Raw genomic sequence first — 21333 nt, 5'->3', positions numbered from 1 at the left:
ACAAGCAAACTGACATTGTGTCTTTTCAAGAGGTCAAAATGTTGGGAACTACTCTTGCAGTGAGTTATGATGTTTCTTTTCATATTTTCATTACAAATAAGATATATTTCAAATGATAACTAATAATGTAACCTTTATTATTATTGTTGTTGATGTTGCTATTGATAATTGACATGTAAAATGCAATGTTCAATCATGTGTGAAATGTGTATTTCACGTGTGATATCCACGTTTTGTTTTGTTTGTTTTTTCACTATCATTAGGGGGCATGCAGCACAGCGCCAAGGGCTGCTACACTATAGTGAATGGTAAAACTGATTAACAGCCTATTCGCACCACTTCGTGTACCCACGTCCTGTCCAGTGTCCCATGCACATGAAACAATACCACATAACGCAAGACAAGACCACCCCCGCCTGAGGATCGTATAGCATAGCAGCAGTAATGTTCTGTATCCTGATGTATTGTGCTGTACCTATTGTATGTGGGCTGGCGGAGTGACGCATCAGTAGGAGTCTCAATAAAGAGGCGACGGCTGCTGAGAGCGCGGAACAGTGGAACGAACAGGCGTCCCAATACCACAGCTACACCACCACACCGCCGTGCCTGACATCTCAGCCTCTTCTCTGAGCTCAAACCGGAGGAAACCCGCAGCAGCGGAGGGAAAATGCTGCCACTCCGGTCGTCCCATTAACTCATCCACCCCGAAAACAAGGCTATTCAGGGAGCTCACACAAACGGAACCGACAGGAATTAATATATATATATATATATATATATATTTGAAATAGGTAAGTCTTCACTTTGTTTTTATATTTTCAATGAAAATGAAACAAAATCCACTGCAGCATCCAGACAGTGAAGGAACAGAGCTTTGTGAGTTATTTAGATTTTAAAACGAAGCGCGAACAGCACGCCTAATATTGTAGCCTAATATTTTACATTTTTAAAATATTCTGTTTAAAAAATATGATAACAACCCATAAAAACTGTAGCTACAGTAGATGAAGGTTTTGGATTTTCAGGGAGAATAGTGCAGCAGGTGTACTTTATTCAGTTCTTTAAAATAATTACATTGCATTTATGCTATTGTCAACATCAGCACTGATTTCCTTCACATATTGAAGCTTCAGTGTTGACAAAATGCATTTTTATTTTAATAAAAAGGATTTTTGCGCTGAAAAATCTACATTTTTCCACTTTTTCCAAGTTTGGTCTCAGATTTTTGTTTTCAATTGATTCACTATAAAGGAGCAGAATAGTTTTATTGTGCATATGTAAGAACGTGAGACCTCAGGTATGACACATCTCATTTTAAAAATGCTTGTTCATCTGTTTCTGCAAGCAAAACTCCAAAGACAATTTTGTTTATGATCAGCGAACGGCTATGAGTTACATATTAATAGAAATATTTCTACAGAGGTCAGACTGACAGAAGTGAAAGTTGAAATTCTGATGGAAAAATCTCTTGGTTTTTATTTCCTTTGGCTCGTTGGATTCGCTTATTAATCTCCGTCCGCAAATCGTTAACCCGCTTTGATGAACCTCAGTTCAGTGCAGCGTTAAACAAAGATTTATATAGCCTACAGATAAAAGCTGAACAATTAGCACATCCAAATAAACATCACCACAGACATCCGTGACGAACAAGAAGGAAGAAATCAGCTCCGCTTTCGCAGTTATAACACCTTGGTTCTGTGTTCGGTGTGGTGACGCTCTCCCTTCCCGTGTCACTACTTAATGATGCTGCTCCGTTTAATGAGACCCGGGATCGAATAAAGTCAACATGCACCAGATTAGAGGTCTGTGAGGCAGGTGTGACGGGTCAAACCCTGTGGCCTTTATTCATCACCACAGCTCATGGAGACCAGATCATGGTAGACTTATCCGCGCTGAGCATGAGCGCTGCCGGCAGGGCAGCAAGCACCGCTTCACCGTGTGGAGGCAGGCAGGGTGGTGGACAAGTCTAAATGTCTAATTTAAATGTTACTCAAAGAGGATTATTCACCGAAGTAAAAGTAGACACCACACTGTGCTACATCACACTGATTTTTAGTATTATCAGTTAAATATAGTTACATGTAATCATGTCCCTTTCAGACGGTTATATTATATTATTGGATTATTATTACTGATGTGTTAATGTAGAAGGAATTAAAATGTACAATATTTCCCTCTGAAATGTTTAGTGGAAGTTGGCCTATACAATGAAATGTGCTTATGCTATTTTATTTGTTTTAGATTGAGAATACAATATCTATTGATCATGGAAGTTATACAGCAAGAGGTCCATTTTATCAAGTCATTTCTGTCCTAAAAATAATCAGACTTGATGTTAGAAAATACTTGAAAAGTACGTATCATTGGAAACAGGATGAAATAATCCGCATTGGCAGATTTTTTTTTTCCTTGTTTGAAGAAAATAGAACACAATTACAGGCAAAAATTCAATTTGAAAGGTTTTTTTTTTCAGTGTTAACATGTTGTATTGTAAAAACATGCAGTTAGCTTGCATGTATTTATTTATTTGTCTTACCTGCAAATGCAGATTCATTGTTAGCTCATGCAGATGATTGTGCCTGTGGTGACTGTTACAGTGTGAGATTGAGTCAGTGCTGCATTCTGATGAAGGCTGGATTAAAACCTTTGAGCGGCAGGGTAAAATGAGTATGTCTGCCATATAGGGGCAGTAAACCCTAAATAACTGCTTCAACCTCAGTACCCTGAGCTTCCAGGGACTGTAGATATTTAATGGTTCAGGCCTCAAGGGAGCTGTCGTCAGGGGGCCCAGATATCTAAGCACACCTCTGTGACCCTCTGTTATTATCAATGCCAAGATATGAAAATAAGGATCACGTAGTGTACTACATAATGAGGACACAACATACTAACAAGCTGTAGGAAGGTGTGGCTCGCTCTGTATCTCAGCTGGAGGGACCGTAACTTGGTTGCACATAGTTTTTAAAATAAATACAGAGAGCAAGAAGCAGAAATCAGAAGAAATTTATGTGAAAAAGGACAGATGTTGCCCCAAAACTGAAATCTGTCAACTTACATGCCTAATACTCAAAGTTATCACAAGGATCCTAATAACAACATCTTATCCTCCGTGCATGTAGTGGGTCCCTGCACTTCAAGTGCTGGTACTTTGTAAAACTTTGTGCTTTGCAGTTATTCAACTGTTTTCTCTACTATATTTATTTAATTAGTTACTAATTTGTCTTTTCAACAGATTCTTATAAAATCTGATCCAGGGTCATAGTTTAAACCAGTGGTTCCCAACTTGGGGGTAAAGACCCCCCTCAAGGTCACCAGATAAATCCAATGGATCCCAAGATGTTTAAAGAAAGAAATTATGTCATTCAAAACTATGTTTATTTCTTTCAGACTTTTCTCTCATTTGTTTGTGTTTTTGTTTTTTGCTTGTGAAATATTGGACACCTTTATTCCCCTAGGCTATGAAAAATCCTTCAAATAAAATAATCTGAGATCTGCTCACAAATCATATCCATATTCAGATCATAACCTGTGATTTTAAGGGGTCACATGTCAAAATGGCTGTTAACCACTGGTTTAAACTGTGAAACAAAGTACCTGAATTAGTTGAGCCATTACATGAGCCACTTCAAACATTAAAATACTGTTTGCATGTTATTGTGTCATAGTTCAGATTGAGTTATTTGTGTACTAATATTTTACTAGATGTAAAATGGAATGGTGGACTTTTAATGTAATATTTCCCCATATTATTTTACTACAGCTTTTAGTTATTTTTTGTTTATTTTGTTGGCATAAAGTGGTCGACTTTAAATATATTGAGTCAAAAAAATACTGGAATCGGTGTAGAAAATACTGTGTAAGATTTTAATTGTAGAATGTTAACTCCACCAGGCCACTAACCCCCCCTCAAAATCACAAATAGAAAACTCTGAGGACATGATCTTAGTGTTATTAATGTTTGCAGGATGTGTTTTAAATAGTTTGCACTTAGTTGGACCTGCTTGTTTTTGTAGAAGAGGAAAAGTTCACATCCTTTAATAACTTCCCGGTCTGACGTGTCTACTGGACCCAGCCTGATCAAGTTTAGATGGAGCATCTTGATCACCTCAGCAAGGCCCTCTGAGGTGCTGAATCTCACAGTCCTGACCATAGCAGAGGGCCACATGGCTGTATGGGTCTGGAGGCCCCTGGTATGCATACCATCAAAGGGTTAAAGTTGAGCAGAGGCTCAGCAGCACAGCACTTATCTCCTCTAATGACCTCCTAAGTAAAAGTCAATTACTTCTGCGTCATGATCAGAAAGGCTCAGACCACAGGGGTCTGTTTGAGCTTCACTGCTCCTCATTACAACTACTTCATCCAGTTTAGTGGATGAGCAGCCCAGCCTCAGGCCGGAGGTTTAGGCATTTCTTATTTTTCTTATTTACTACATTTTATATTAAATGTGTTCAGCTGCAAACACTACTCTCTATCCCTGTATAGTTAACTTTAGATTCTTTCACCTCTACTACAAGATAACATTCTAACAACGTTCTGCAAATTATGAATAATCTTAAAGTGAGAAGAATCTCACCGAGTTGACTTGAACCGAGCTTATTGTATCAATATAAATGTTAAGGCATCACATTCCCCCTCTGTACAGTTGTGAAGTTATTTACCTTCTTACGGTTGCAAACTAATTAAAATTCCAATTGTACTACCACCAAAATACATTCTTCTTAAGCGTATAATGGAACAGTTTTTCTTACATACTGATCAACTCTGGAGATACCAGGTTTTCCTCCAACAAAGTAACTTCAAAAATGTTTCCTTCCAGCAGTGACTTCACAAGTTGACTTCAACATCTGCCCTTAGTGTGTATTTAAATCCACTGATTCATGCATTGAGTTCCACTTGTATTTATTCTCTCATTAATTCATGCATTCCTAATATTATTATTAGATGTTTATTAATCAATGCCCTTGTTATTTAATATTATTAATACTAATTATATTAAGGATTTGCTTGTTATTTCTAACAAATAAAACTAATATTTATATGATGTGAAACCTGACTGCCCCTCAAAATTTCTTTAATAATTTTAAAGTTACAAAAAAATAAAATAGAAGAAATAAATGAATCCATAACATGACATTGTTAAATCTTACATACTGTATCTAAGCTGTGATGTTTACACTGAGCGAAATGTTCAATGGCTCCATTATTACATCACATGGAAATATTCACATGTCTTGTGGATCACTTTAAACACATGTAGCCCAAAGTCAGCGTGGCATTATTGATATCTTTGGAAATTCTGGGATCTAAAATAAAGCAAGGATGCAAAGTTTGAACAATGTTTGAGCCACTGTGGATCATAAGGTTAATTTGTAATCATCATTGTTTTCACTTTCTCAGAAAAAGAAAAAGAAAATCCCTCTGCCTCAGACATGCTTGATAAAGTGGTCTTTTAACTTGTCACAACTCATAAATCCATTATCATAAATTATGGATCTGCTAATGAGTGAGTTGAAATACAGAAAAAACATAACTGTGTTTATTCAGGTTACGATTACAGATGTGTTAGTTTCACTAAACTGCTCTGTGAACAGAGGTGGAAGAAGTAATGACATCCTGCCCTGAAGTAGAAACAGCAACACCGCAATGGAAAATGACTCAAGTAACAGGACAAGTATATACTGATTTTGAAAAATTGACATTTTAACATTGTTATTATGTTATCCATACATTATATATGCCCTTAGGTATATCTCTTTTATAACTTTATGCAATCTTTGTTTTCATAATTTTTCAGTCTTCATATTTTCTCTGCTCTGTCTTAAAACAACAGTCAGGTAACCATATGTACATTGAAACAGGTTTCGCTTGCTGTAGTCATTCCTCTTGTTCATACTGGCTCTAAAGAGATTTTCGATGGAAGTGACCGTAATCCACAGTTTGTGTTAAATACAGTCCAAAGTTTAGCTGATGTTAATATGAAGTTTCAGCAGCCTGAGTACGTCAGTCAAGTTTGATATCTTGATATTTTAAGTCACAGTCTTTTTAGTATGAAAATCCATCTTTGTATTACTATTCCTCCATCACAGCTCAGCACAAAGCACTGTCCAGGGAAACCTAAAGAGGTTTTAGATCATTTTAACTACATTATACTTTGTTGAGTAGTTTAATCTGTATCAGTGTATCATACTGCATTTTAGAACATTGTTATTAGTGCATGATTTAGATAAAAGTGTTCATTTGAAAAGTAGCTTTCATATAAATTTACTGCAGTAAAAAGTACGTCTCTCTGAAATGTGTTGGAGTAGAAGTATAAAGTATAAAGTTCCTCAAAACTGTACTTATGTATAGTGGTTGAATAAATGTACTCTGGTAATTATAGCCACTAGATGAGTGTTGTAATGAAGTAAAAAGTAGAGAATGTGTTCCAGCAGCAGAGTAAATGTGCATCTGTGATGCAACCGTGTCAGTAAACAGACCTGCTGTATGAGATGATGAGATGGGAGGAGTGTTGACTCTGAACAGGGACTTGTGGTTGCTGTGGCTCCCGTCCATCACTGTCTGCCTCAGACAAAGATACATTATTGTCTATTGTTATTTCTGCTTATCAAACCTGATTTAACAGCTCACAGGTATTTCTCTGGCTGAATGCTGTCATTCTCTTTCGCTGCCCTCAACAGCCCCAGGCATGTTTCTGGGAACAGGAAACACCCACACACACACACACACACACACACACACACACACACTACTGTCTTTCTGTCTGATGCGTCTGTGTGTGTGTGTTAATGCTGCTATTGTTTTGTGTTCACCTTCGTTGACAAATTTACCACACACGTACACACACATTTGCCTTAGTGTTTTAGTACACTTGTAAAGACCGTTAGTGTTGGTTTGATCTCTAATCCCTATCTTTGCTGTTATTCTAAACCTAAATCTATAATCAATATAAACTATTCAACTTTAAAGGACCATACCAGAGGTTTTTGCAGTAGTAGAGGGAGATCTTTTCCAAGTGGAATCCTTTCAAACCAAATAAATAAATAATCTAACCTACAGAGTGTTTGGGTTAAAGTGTAATAATAAAAACACAATTTGCAGTGGCATTATTTATCTTTTAATTTTTCTAATTCTAAATTGGAGGAGATTGGGTTGTTGATGGGCATGTAATGTTTAATCCTTTCATGCAGGGAACTTGCATCCTATTCCAGACCTGCAATTAATTCATTGACTAATCATATTAAAAGTAGTTTATTTGCCATTTGATCTGTGGTTCCAGCATGGGCCAAGGAGTCCCACTTCAACAGCTTTATCAGCAGGCTGGGCTGGATGTGTTTTGGCCCCAGGTAGAGGTGTGTGTTGTTGTGTTGGGTGTGTGGAAACACCGGGGTTCTGGGAAGGTAGGGATGGGAGTGGGTACTGCAGTAATTTACATATAAAACATTTCAATGGATTTCATCATGACATTAAAAATATTTGTATCAATTAAAGTTGCAGTCCAAGTTACAACATAAAAACATTTTAATTAAATACCTTCCCATCCCTTAAAATACCTGCAACCTCCCAACCTTCCAGTAGACTCCTAGAATAACCTACCCACTATTCACACAATGTTCTGGTGGATGGATGTTATTCATTTAAGAATCAGAAACACACAAATCTCAACATTGATGCCATCAATGATTATGTTGTGATGTACTGTACAAGGAATGTGGTTTCCCTGTGAAAGTGCTTCTGTGCTGTCAGAGCATTCACTTTCTTTTATTTCAATCTCATGTCTGTGTGTTAAGTATAGGGCTGAAGTCAGGATGTATTATCCTAGTTTAGCATAGAGACTGGAAGCAGGGGAAAACAGCTAGCCTGGCTCTGTCCAAAGTTCAAAAACACACCTATCAACACCTCTAAAGCTCACTGATTAACATGTATCCTGTTTGTTTAATCCATACAAAAGCGGACATGTAAAAATTATTATCAAATGTGTGTTTTTTGGTTAGTTTCATGCTGAAACTATTGTAATTCTTGATGACCAACAGTTTATCCAGCTGCCCAGTACTTCTGTTCAGTGCCGCTGGCTATACTGGGGCTGGTTTCACCAAATTTGCAACGTGCAAACTGTAACTTTCAACATGAGAAAACTTCTTCCTTGCATTAATTTTGACACATTTAACAAATCCAGCATGAGGACAATGAGACTGTAGACTGGCAAATGTATCTGCAGTTTACAAATGATCATTTGTGAAACAAAATATTGGCACCATTGGGGATCAGCATTGCTCGCAAATAGCTCTCATGAAACGGGCCACGGTCTGGCAACCCAGACCTGTCTGAGTTTTGGTTTAGGTCTCTCTGCACATATGGTGGTACCAAACCTGGCAACCACACTGGGACCACAAGATTCCTGGAAGCTCTTTTTTCTGTTTTATGGATTCAACAAATAAGACTGACACAGTGACAGTGTAGTGGTTCAAGCCTGCGTCGGGGGTCTGTCTGCATGGTTCAACCTGCATCAGCCAACCTCCTCTCAACCAGGGTCACACACTGCCCGGTTTTGATGACCTAGCGTTGCTACCAGGAATGGCAATAATTTAAATGATACCAATGGTATAATGTCATTTAACCAACTCTGTCACAGCTGTCTCAAGAATTTGTCCAACACGGATCAAACACACATTAAACACGGATGTCTGCTGTGTGAAAAGTGTTATTAGTGAGTCTTAGAAGTGCTGGTGGGTGTATTTTGAGAGATTTCTCCCCCTGCCTCCAGTCTTTATGCTACATCCTAACTCCAGCTCTGTACATGACACACAGACATGGAAGTGATATCCATCTTCTCAGCCAACCCAGTCTCACATTAAAGCTACGTTGGTCCTGATGACCTTAATATTAACCTATCGTATTGTTGGGTTATCAGGGACACTTTCATGTTTTTGTGTTGAGAAATGTTAAAGATATAATTTAAAGAAAACCTCAACACAGTGACAGTGAGGAAATACTTCTGGATAGTGGCTCCTCATCATATACATTCATTGAACACAGATTATGGAAATAAAACCACCGTGGGGTCAGGGAAAAAGATCGCTATAAGCAAAATCACCATATCAATAGCTAGTTAAGGTTGAAGGATTTTGGAGTTTTTTACAGAGCAAAGGTTGGCAAAACTCATTCTTGTGCAACATTAAACAGACAGAGTGTATATCCAATAGCATTTGTTTAAAAGGTAAAAGAACAAAACACACAATATGTAATTGTGTAGCATAGATAGTGGGTTATTTACGAATATTTGTTTCATACAAATATTTTAAACTCCATAACTTGTTGTTCCACTTCTCCTTTCCACAAAGTTAGGTTGTAAAAAATAGGCAATAAATGAAAAGTGCAAAGCAAGAATCACCTTTGAAGTTCTTCCTTACACATTACACAGTGTGCTGTGTCTGTGTTATGGGTGTATAAATAGGTAGAGATCTGTCTGCAATGAGGCGATAAGCAGAGTTTTAGCTCAGTAGTCAGCACAGTCGTCTATGATCTGGGAGACACCAGTTCAAATCCTGGTGTGGGACCTCCTTCGTAAGGTAGTTTATTCATGAACACTTATTGTGACACTCTAATTTTCTAAAATTAAAAGCGTAATAAAAACGAGAACAAGATTTTTAAGCCTCTTTCCAAATACAAATACAAATAATTTTGCTGCCTCAATAAATACAGATACAAATACAAATACTGGGCTCTCTGAACACCACTAAAGTTTACACAGCTGAAAAGTAGTCAGTTTGTAAAATATAAGCTCTTGTACTCAGTGAGGGGAGAAGAGAGGAGGAAAAATCTGATTACTGACCAACATCCTGTAAGCTGGGGTTTGTACAGTTATCCGTATAAAAATGTTATCTGAATTTTTGCCTAGCCCGATTTGTCAAACTAATTTGGTTTCTTGTAGTTGCAGTTACTTTGTGTGCGTGTACCCGTGCATGTGCATTATAAATGAATCAATGTGACTTGGCCCAATAGTTACATATTTTAATCTGCTAATGTTTTCTGTCTTTTCCAGACAGCCTGTTGGATTTTGTGTCAAGCCATGGGCAGCAAGACTCTGCCAGCTCCAGTCCCTCTCCATCCATCCCTCCAGCTGGCTAACTACTCCCTCCTCCAGAGCTCCACAGGCCTCCAGTTGCCAGCAGATCACTTCCACAGCATCTACAGCTTCAGTGCCCTGCATGCCATCCACCTCCACCAGTGGACACTTGGCTACCCGCCTTTGGCCCTGCCCCGCTGCACCATCTCCAAGCTGCCTGCCCCGTTCTCTTCTATGGCCTCCATCCCCATCTTCCCTCACCTTCTGCAGCCCAAGCAAGACTCAGGAGGGCTGCTGCAGAGCTCCAAGAACAAGCCCCGCTTTGACTTTGCCAACCTGGCAGCAGCAGCCACCCAGGAGGATCACCTGAAGGCGGAGGACCTCAGCATGACGGGCGTTGCAGCTGCTGCTGCTGCTGCCGCACAGGCTTCATCTCACCACCCGACCTCAGCCAGCCTGGGATGCCTTCTGGATGTGACCAAACTCTCCTCACCAGAGCGCAAGTCCAGCCGAGGCCGGCTGCCCTCGAAGACCAAGAAAGAGTTTGTTTGCAAGTTCTGCGGCCGCCATTTTACCAAATCCTACAACCTGTTGATCCATGAGCGGACGCACACAGATGAGAGGCCATATACCTGTGATATCTGCCACAAGGCTTTCAGAAGACAGGACCACCTCCGGGACCACAGGTGAGAACCAGGCTTCATTTAAGTCTGTCAAGTCAAATCAAATAGAGAACACTATCTTGAATGAGTGGTTCAGTATACTTGAAATGACTAGTTTATACGAGGTGTTCTCTACAGATAAAAGTGGTGGACATAGTGAAGACTGAAAAAGGAGAAAGTTCAAACCCATCCTTACTTTCTCACCTCCACCAATTACTGCGTAAATTGGGCATGATTGTTGGATTGTCTACAGAATTCAGCCCCCCCAGATTCTGATATTGTGAAGGGACGATCTGATAAGTGCTTCCTTTTAAGCCTGTTAGTTTACTTGGGTAGCAGTCTACTGTGTACTAATGTATATCATGTGCAGAGATTATTAGAAATATTATGTACTGTACAGACTGGTTATAAGATTTTTGGATTGGATTTTTGAGGAGCCAGCAGAAATATAAAGTAGTCCGTATGCTTCAAATGAAGTGATAGCATCTGAACCCCAACTTTACCTTTATACATGTTTGGATTCATACAAACTAGCAAAGAGATGCAAATGTGTGCACATCCCATATCGTATTTTTATGTGGCAGGTGCAGGACAATAGATAAAATGAAGGAAGAAAGCTGAGTGTCTGCACACTGCATTGTAGCTCTCAAACTCTTTATAACTGACTGAAAAAGGCAACTTTTCGACCTCACCAGGTCTTCATCGGTGTATATGATGTTTAGGTTGTTAGTTATTACGAAGATATTTGCAGGCTTTCTGTTGTTGCTATGGTGGTTGCTATAGACACTGCTGAATCATTTTCGTTGTGTTGTGTAGTTATCTGAGCTGTTATGTCATTTGTGTTATTTTATGTAACTGATGATATTCTTTCAATAAAAAACATATATTTTAGAGCGCCCCAGGGATGAAATGAATTTGAAATCCAGAATTTGAAGTTTTGCTTTTGGCTGACCAGAGGACTGCCCAGAAGTATTTTCCGCACTGTCACCATGTTAAGATTTTCTTTTAATTATATCTTTAACATTTCTCAACACAAAAACACAAACGTGTCCTTGATAACTCAACAATATGATGCCAGAAATAGTGCTGTTCCTGGCACCAGATCAGTTTCTTCCAAGGTTAACATAGACTTATGAAGTAGAAGTATGTTACCATAGACATCAGTTCTAATTGCAGGAAAGTTAGCCTTTAATCTGCTGCAGTTGTTAACATATTGGAAAGCATTCAGGAGGCAGTGTAATATATGCATGATGTGGCTGAACAAATATTTTGAATCCATAACAAACAAGCTCTTTAAACACAGTTTTAAGAGATGTATAACTCATGCCAACACTGAACACCAGCCCAAAACCCCATCTCTAGAATACTAGCTAAAATATCAGAAATAAACCAACATCTTAACTTTTTCTTATCCTCTTAACATCCAACGGGTCACAGCAACCCACTTAAGCCAGTTGTAAGCAGCTTAGCATCACACAGTAATGAATAAAAGCAGTTGGCACAATTTGGCCACTTGGAGACGTTCTGGAGAGGTTCACGGACACCAGCACCACAAACTAAAAACTCCCTAGATCATAGATAGATAAGGTGTGGTCTAGAGGTATGGAATTTTATACAGGTGTGGTTGACAAGATTTAGAAGGTATGTGGTGATTTGCATAGTTCTAGCATAAAGCATGCCCTAGTTATTGTTATTCAAATATGACTCACTATAGATGAGGACCAAAAACACTTTCTTAATATATATAATATAAGCCATATTTGAACTGATGTAGTTTTGGTTGTGTTTTAGGCACATGCTAAACAAGCACATTTCCAGAAACTAGAAGATGTTACCTTTCAAATGAAGCCTAATACATGGCCTCACTGTGCCTCTTTTACAAACTTTTCCATTTTGGTATGCCAAATAGACAAAAATTCCAAAAAAAGGGTGGATGTTAAGAGGCTACCATAGATCATCTAGATGCGGTGTAATTACTGGTTTGGCTGTACTAGATATTTGATATATTTAGTATATCTTTTTACTTCCCAATTGCAACCCTACCGGAAGAGCTACAACTGTGGTGCTGATTTGTATCAAGCTGCATGGCATGGCTTTAGGAAATTCAAGTTTTTAAAAAACATTAGTGTTTTTCCTAGAATTGGAAGTTGTAAATACTGAATTGAGTGTACACTGAAGTGTTTAAGGGGATGGTAAACACATTTGTGTAATCAGATTTTCAATATCTAATTGTTAAATGGGTGAAAATTAATTTTAACCATATTTTACCCATTTTTGACAGTGCCACCAGTTGTTGTATGTTGTATGTTTTAACCATGTTTGTAGCCCCTTTTGTTGCTGAATTATAAGCCTTCAAACATGCACCGAAGTCAAGGTTCAACAATGTATTTGGTTTAGCTCTGTGACAAAGTTTGAATTTTCTCATTTCATGGACACAAGCCATTCCAGGAGAGCACTTTGAAAGCCCAGTATGAAGCTTTTTGTTTGTTTGTTTGTTTTTTCATTTTTTGTGGCAATAGTGACCAAAATGAGTCACCTTCAGAGATTACAATACTGCTGACAGCCTTAGAGGATGGCCCGAAGTGCTCGGGTTAGGGTTAGTGTTAGGGCTGAATAGACCAACCCATTCTCATTCAAGCATAGGCTACTTACTATTTACACAACTCTGGAGATTTTTTTGTATCTTCATCATTCTTGGTTTTGTGATTTTATGTCAGCATGACGTCACCCATTCAATCAGAATCTATTTTATTAGCCAATGCAAGCACACACACACACATACACACATACACACACGCACACACATCACGTCGGAGTGCTTTATTGGATGACGTGGCTCAATATTAATTGAAGAAGACTCATTTTACAATCAAAGGCTATAAAACGCCTTTTCTTAACAGAGATAGTGGTGTTTGGATTCAGATTGTAGCAGACTGGTGGCAATTTGTAATGGAATGAAGCCCTTTTATCAAGGACACATTTGTGTTTGTGTGTTAAAGATATCATTAAAAGAAAACCTTAACACAATGACAGTGAGGAAAATACTTCCGGACAGGTCCTCTGGTCAGCCAATCGCAAAACCTCAAATTATGGTTCTCAAATTCAATTAATTCCTGGGGCGATCTAAAATCTATGTTTCTTTATTGAAAGAACATCATCAAACCGTTACATAAAATAACACAAATAACCTAACAGTTCAGATAACTACACGCAAAGACAATGCTTAAAACAACATGCAACTACGAGGTATCAGCAATAACAGCAACCATAGCAACAACAGAAAGCCTGCAAAAATCTTAGTAATAACTGACAAACTAAAAAATAGACATGAAATAACATTCACTGAATGATTTATGAAAATAAATTGCACATTTCTCGCTAGAAATGTAATCAAAATGCATTTTAATGTCAAAGCTATTTTAAAGTATTGCATTTTCCACTAAGAAATAAATGAATGAATGCCATTTTTTTGTTTGTTTGAACAGACAGAAACTTGACAGTCACATGACATGGATGCAGACCAATAAAAAAGAAAAGGCCAAAAAAATGTAGGCATCTCACAAATTTGACTTTGAGTCGTTATTGTGAAACTAATACGTTTTGCACTGTCGACCAATGTACCTATTACACATTTCTATGTGAGACTGAATTGGCAAAGAATACAATTATTCAAACAAAGGAAATGCAAATCAAGTTTATGCAACTGATTAGCAGCATACCAAACTTGTCAAAAACTCTGAATCATCATGTACCTAAAATATATGTGCTCATCTTTGTCATGAGTCAACATTGGGTAAGCAGTAACCTGACATGCAACAGCAGGTTTACGAGCTCAGATCAGGGTGAAAAAATATTTGATTAGGCAGAAGAAATTTGAAGATCTCATTGGCGTGGTACGTGAGATTGTTTAAATGATCACAGTAATGAAACTAAATGACAGCTAAATTGTTAACATTGGAGGATTTCATTATCCAGACATGTTGGGAAATAATTTGAGTGGTCAGTGTGTTCTATTTAGTGTGTTGCTGTAGGGTTCTGTATTTTACAAGTAGGAGTTTGTTTCTTTGGTTTCTCAGTGTTTGATTGTAGACTGGCTGCTGGTTCTATAGAGTTGTGCTTGTGTGTGCATGTGCTTAAGCACTTTCTAGCTTTCACTGAGACCCCACTGACTAATTGTTTTGTGCATAACTAGGGACTAAGTCAACATAACAATGTAACAGTCTCCAAATCAAAGTCAAATCAGTGACTTATTATTTATTATTTCGAGCTGACATTAGTGTTCAATGGTGCAATTGTTCAAAGTTCGATTCAATTTCAATTCAATTCAATTTTATTTATATCATAACAAAAGTCATCTCAGGGCACTTTTTACATAGAGCAAGTCTAGACCATACTCCTTCATTTACAGAGACCCACCAATTCCCCCATGAGCAAGCATTTGGCGACAGCGGTAAGGACAAACTTCCCTTTAACGGGAAGAAACCTCAAGCAGAACCCGACTCTAGGTGGGCGGCCATCTGCTTTGACCGCTTGGGTTGAGAAAGAAAGAGAGGGAAAGGGAGGGGACACAGAGAAGCAGAACAACAACAGCAGCAACAACAACAACAATAACAATAGATACATGACTAGCAACAAAAAACAGCAGCAGCAGCAGGAGAAGGACACCCCCACGTCAGCACGGTTCATGGGGTTTCCCGCGGATGAGAAAGCAAAAAGAATTCCGGGGAAGAAGCCAAGTTAATAACATGCATTAATGGTAAATGAACACATACAGATGAAGAGGAGGAGAGAGGAGCTCAGTGCATTAGTGGAAGTCCCCCGGCAGTCTATGCCTATAGCAGCATAACTAAGGGCTGATCCAAGGCAAGCTTGGTTGGCCCTAACTATAAGTTTTATCAAAAAGGAAAGTTTTAAGCCTACTCTTAAACGTAGAGAAGGTGTCTGCCATGCAGACCGAATCTGCAAGATGGTTCCACAGGAGAGGAGCCTGATAGCTGAAGGCTCTGCCTCCCATTCTACTTTTGGAGACTGTAGGAACCACCAGTAAGCCTGCATTCTGGGAGCACAGTGTTAGTGGGGTAATAGGGTACTATGAGCTCTTCAAGATATGATGGTGCCTGACCATTAAGAGCTTTGCAGCAGAGGAGAAGGATTTGAAATTCAATTCTGGATTTTACTGGAAGCCAATGCAGCGAAACTAAGATGGGAGAAATATGATCACTTTTTTTAGTTTTTGTCAGTACACGTGCAGCAGCATTCTGGACCAGCTGGAGAGAGTATCTGGTATTGTAGTTTTTTATTCTGCCTTCAGGTGATGTTGGAAATATTAGAAATACTAACTGAATTGAATTGAATTAAAAGTCTCCAAGATGTGACATTGAAGGCCACAGATCACATAAACCTTCTCAACAACAAAGAACTACAACGTATCACCCAACATATATAATCAAACTATCTAAATGTGTGTTAAAACAGAGAGTAAAACAAAGTTTTGCCTGGGGGTGCTGAAGTCTTGTCATCACATTGAGGCTGCCAGGTTAGACCAAAGCTAAACATGCACTGCAGCCACAGACACTACACAGATGTGCAGTGCAGTGTCTTGACATCCCATTTGTCTCATTCATACACATACAAAGAGTCAGTGATAGGGGATAAGACATTGGAGGATGGCAGACAGAATTATCAAGAATGTTTTATAAAATTTTCCTCGTCCTAGATAAGGTTTGGAACGTGCTGAGTCGCTCACAGCAGGGAGGTGATAAGGCTTCTACAGAACCTGCCACCATGTGAATTCTCAAAACTTATCTGGGATTTGTCTGGAAGTTGTCTGTGCATGCTTGGTACAACTCTTACCCCATCCAGCCTGACCCATATCAATCCAGACTGAGTCAAAAACATAAAGACAGGACAAAAAAAAAGGTATTAAATTTTTAATGAACACAATGAAAACATTCATAAAAACTGTTAGAATGAAACAGCATCAGTGGTTTGTCCAGATGCCTAAATGTGACATATGCCTCTCTAGTGTCCATGTGAATAATGACTGTCTTGTCTACCAGAACAGTCATACACCCTGAAATATTTGTACAACAACACAACAAACATAAAACACTGCTGTTGGTTTCCAGTTTCCTACAAACAGTCAATGTTAGTTCTTTGGTCTCTTATAACCATGATAGTTCCCTATCCTCAGCCAAGTAGTTATTTTAACCATGATGATGGAAGCTCCTTACCCTTAACAAAACAGCTGTTTTGAACCCAAACCACCATCTTTCTTTAAGCCTAACTAAGCAGTTATTCTTTTAGCCATGACAATGAAGATTCACTTATAGGATAAGTCTGGTGATATCTAATATGTTTCTTATCATTAACAAATCCCATAAAAAGATTAAAAGACCATTCCAATTATGTGTGTATCCAAAGCCTGATACATCTTATTCCTCTGTGTCATAGAGCTTCACTGTTGTCCAAAAGCTATTAAAAACACATCATTGAGCCACACTGTTGCACTGGGTGACATGTTCTTTCATTACTATGAACACACTGTAGTTTATTTTTATACAACCCCCCACACACTATCCTGCTGCCAGAAATACTCACTAGAGCGTCAAATATGTATTAATCCGCTGCTGAAAATAATCCCCAACAAATGCACTATTTTCCTGTTTGAGTAACGTTTGCTAAAAACTGCAGTGACAAGCTGTTTAAATAAATTACAGAACCTTTTTGAAAAATGAAACTATATCTTTTTTTAGATTTACATCTTCAGTAGAACTCAATAAACTTGGGGCCGCAGACACAATGATAGACAGTTTGAGCAACTGTATTGCTCTGAAAGTGATATTAGAGGACTGACGGGAAGATTCTAGATGGAAATAGTGAAGAGTACTAATGATAAAGTTCTGAAATCTGAAATCATTCTTCCAAATAACTGGCTGCTCTGTTGTGTTTCAACCTGCAGGTACATTCATTCCAAAGAAAAGCCCTTCAAGTGTCAGGAGTGTGGGAAGGGCTTCTGTCAGTCCAGGACTCTGGCTGTCCACAAAACATTACACATGCAGGTCAAGGAACTAAAGCCAGCAAAGATCAAGTGATTCACTCTGCCAGCAGAGAAGGGACAGGCACACTGGAAAAACACAGCCAAAGACAATTATAGTCAAAGAACAACTAAAGACTTTTCCATCTCAGCTGTTGGAGGCAAAGCCCTCCACTTCTGTGGGGACACTCCTTAAGATCAAAGATTTCACCGGCCAATTCATAAAGAAATGGCACAGAAATAAGCCTTAGTGGAGATCTGTATGCTTAGTTATCAAAGCCTGACTTGGCAGAGAACCCAGTGGATGTGTGGAATGTGAAATGGACCCTAAGAAAAAAAAACCTTGTGGCTGCTCAGTCCAAATACTTTGCTGTAAAGCTTATAATCCAAAGATGTTATAAAAGGGACACTCAACTATTATGCAAGTTTTATAAACAACTGAGAATGATCAAAGCCATGTTAGCATAGCCACATTTTCCTTCTTTTCAATATCACATTCCAATGTTATTTTTGTACAGATGCATTATATCAAAATTGTATTTTTGCACTTTAACCTGATTATTGATTATTTACATATATCACTGGATTTCTTAAACTTATTTTCAAAATGAATAATCATTTCTAAATAAAGTATTTTACTGTAACTGGTTGACTGTGTGTCTGAGTTTTTGAGTAAAATGTTGCTACATGAGGTTAGAATTTAGGTAATTATGGGGCTTTTTTTCAGTCTATTCGAGAGCATGGTCTTTCAATTTGAGAGCATGATTTATTGACTTCATGTTCAAATTTTGTAATTCTTTCCCTCAAAACCGTGTCCTCATACTCAAATAGCCCCTGCTTGCACTTAGATTTTCTCTGCTTCTGCTCAAACCGTATGCTTGCACTCAGATGTATTGTGCTTGCACAGATTTCCTGCTCCAGCTTCAGCCCTTCTCCTCTCACTCAGGCTGCTTCTATGCGCTCGTGAAACGTCTGTTCTCACGCCCGGGACACACTGCCTGCATGAGCAGCACTTGTGCATTACGGAACCTCTTGCTTTTCATTTCAGCACCCATGTTAACAGGTTAGACCAGCCACATAGGCCGCTTTAACGGGCAGGTGCGTCATCTAGAGTGCGTCATCTAGAGAGTTGGTGTTTCACCTATTTTTTCCATGTGATTTGTGCGGTTCTCAGCAAAAATAGATAGTGAAAATGATCTGTTGATAGGCATATTGACATCATACCAGCAACATTACACCTTTCACTATAGTTTCAATGTCTATATCTGTAGAATATATCACAGACATAAAAAAAATATAGTGTCACCACTACAGGTCAGCCTACGCGGTGCATGCTGGGGCAGGGAGCCTCTTAAGCAGGGAACTCAAGTGTGAAGAGTTGGTGACATACGGAGCTTCTTTTCTCAACTCCTGCTCACTTTCTGTAATATTAGTTCAAACCAGGAGTCCTGCCTGTTGTTTTACCTCCTTCCAGACAGAGATTTAGTGTTGTTATTTTTCTTATTTGTTGTCAGTTTCCCTCCTGACAGTTAGGTTTGTTTGTCAGAATGTGTTTGGCTCGTTTAGGGAAATTGGTGTCGTGTGGAGGGATTTTCTTCACTTGGAGCAATGACAGCAGGGTTTAACTGGTGGAATAATCAATATAATCAAATAAACAACCCAGCCTGTGTGAAGAGTATATGTGGCTGACACAGAAATAGCTTGAACCAGACCCCACCATGCCCATCAGAAAGAAAGCCACTTTCACCTAGCACATTATTTATTGAGCACAAGTTTCTTAACCTTTTTCTGTCTAATCTGAATATAAATTAAATTTATAATGAAATGATATGAAACATTCTATTATTGATGGCCGTTATCAAAGTAAACTCTGTAGAAAGATAGGGCTAGCAGCAGCAGTGCCACAGCAGCAACACTGTCTATGTGGACACTGCACTCATAACCCAGAAGTGGGAGTCTAGCAGATCGCTGGCCAACATGGGCTGCCAAAGTCAAGGAAGTCAAGTAAGATTTTTATTTTAATGGTGCTATTACGTCATTCAAGTTGAACTGGTTAAGAGCAACAACATTTTTAAAACAGTGGTGAGGTCATGTGATGTGTAGTTCCCTTTGAATGCTGTTTACCATTGCTTCTTAGGGCCTGAGCATGAAAGTGTGAGGGCCCAACAGTCCTTGGCACTAAAAGTGAAAGGAACCTAGTTGTTTTTGGTAAGATTATTATTATTCCCCTATGACATTGCATTTTTGAGTGGCTTTGGATGCTCAAAAACTCACAAAAATCAGTACATGTCAGAACTGACGATATGTAATGACTGGGCTCGAGCATGGCCCGTGGGCTCCATAGTGCCCCCAAACACAGGGCCTGTTGGGATAAAGTTGCTTGGATGTTCATGAAATTCGGTGAGATCATTCTTCATCATTCTGGACAAATTAAATATCTTTTTAAAAATTTATGCCACACAGGAAGTTTGAGATTACATCAGTTTTCATTTTATGCACACATTTGAGGCATCTGGGATGCGCAAAAACTCAAGAAACTTTGCACCCATGTTTAAACTCATATTTCGATTTGATATGGGCGTGGCATGTTGACTCTATAGCACCCCCTAATTACTTTTAGCATCTTTGAGGTGCTAGGGGTGCATGCATCAGAACTGGTTAAACTTGATATCTGATATGGGTCTTGGGCTTTGATGTGGCAAACTGGCTTGAGGGTGCCCCCTAGAAAATTTCAAAGTCAAAGCCCCTGCGTTTAATTTTGACATAGAGGTACAGAATTTGGTAGGCAGATGTAAAATCCCCAGACTTTTAAAAAAGCCTCTTGGAGCCATACCCTAAGAACAACAGGACGTCAGCCATTTTGAATCTATTGTGCAATTTTTTCGCAGATTGAAGACATTTACAAGCATTGTACTTCAACAAACTCCTCCGACAGAATTAACCCGAGCAACTTCAAATTTGGTAGGTGATATCTGAAGACCTTTGCACTGCTAAATTGCGAAGCTTATGAGTTCTCATGAAACGTCCTTGACGTGGTGTGCTGGTCAATTTTACCCAGAACGTTTGTGGGCATTAAACAGGAAGTTATTGCTACTCGAATGTACGTTGTCCAATCTGCCCCAAATTTCTCATCTTGATGAGTCCAGGCGTGAACATATCTACATGTCAATACTGAGTCATAGTCATAGCGCCACCGACTGACAATAGGAAGCCAGACTTATGTGACAAACATCATCTGATTTATATGACGTGGTCTACACATGACATACAGCAACATGACATATAATTAGTGGGTGTTCTCTACCGCCACTTAGTGGACACAAGAAGTGATATTTAACTCTGTGCAATGTACAATATTCATGAAAAAGCATATACATATCAGGCAACCTCTACTATTGCTGCATTAATGACTCACTTGTGTGGTAAGGCCTACTGGCAACAGGAAGTCAGCCGTGTGTGACAAACATCCTATTTATATTAAATTTACATGGTGTGGTCTACACATGATATACAGCAACATGATGCATAACTAGTGGGTGTTCTCTAGCGCCACATCGTGGACACGAGAAGTG

The 21333-nt window shown here is 38.8% G+C and overlaps 1 protein-coding gene across 1 annotated transcript; it reads left to right on the top strand.

Moving 5' to 3' along the window:
* The first annotated feature begins 482 nt into the window (after positions 1 to 482).
* osr1 (odd-skipped related transcription factor 1) lies at positions 483 to 18309 on the top strand. The gene is made up of 3 exons (XM_042388613.1): positions 483 to 791; positions 10040 to 10749; positions 17687 to 18309. The coding sequence occupies exons 2-3, from the start codon at positions 10067 to 10069 to the stop codon at positions 17817 to 17819; spliced, it is 816 nt and encodes a 271-aa protein (XP_042244547.1). The 5' UTR covers positions 483 to 791; positions 10040 to 10066; the 3' UTR covers positions 17820 to 18309.
* Positions 18310 to 21333: the final 3024 nt, after the last annotated feature.

The sequence above is a fragment of the Thunnus maccoyii genome, chromosome 16 (genome assembly GCF_910596095.1).
Source record: "Thunnus maccoyii chromosome 16, fThuMac1.1, whole genome shotgun sequence".
NCBI classification, from domain to species: Eukaryota; Metazoa; Chordata; class Actinopteri; order Scombriformes; family Scombridae; genus Thunnus; species Thunnus maccoyii.
This window is presented reverse-complemented; position numbering and strand designations above follow the sequence as displayed.

What these genes read in the sequence shown, in the direction of transcription:
- osr1 (XM_042388613.1), top strand. Translation starts at nt 10,067, where the DNA reads ATGGGCAGCAAGACTCTGCCAGCTCCAGTCCCTCTCCATCCATCCCTC. An exon ending in GACCACCTCCGGGACCACAG is followed by an intron (nt 10,750 to 17,686) that starts GTGAGAACCAGG and finishes TTCAACCTGCAG; the next exon opens with GTACATTCATTCCAAAGAAA.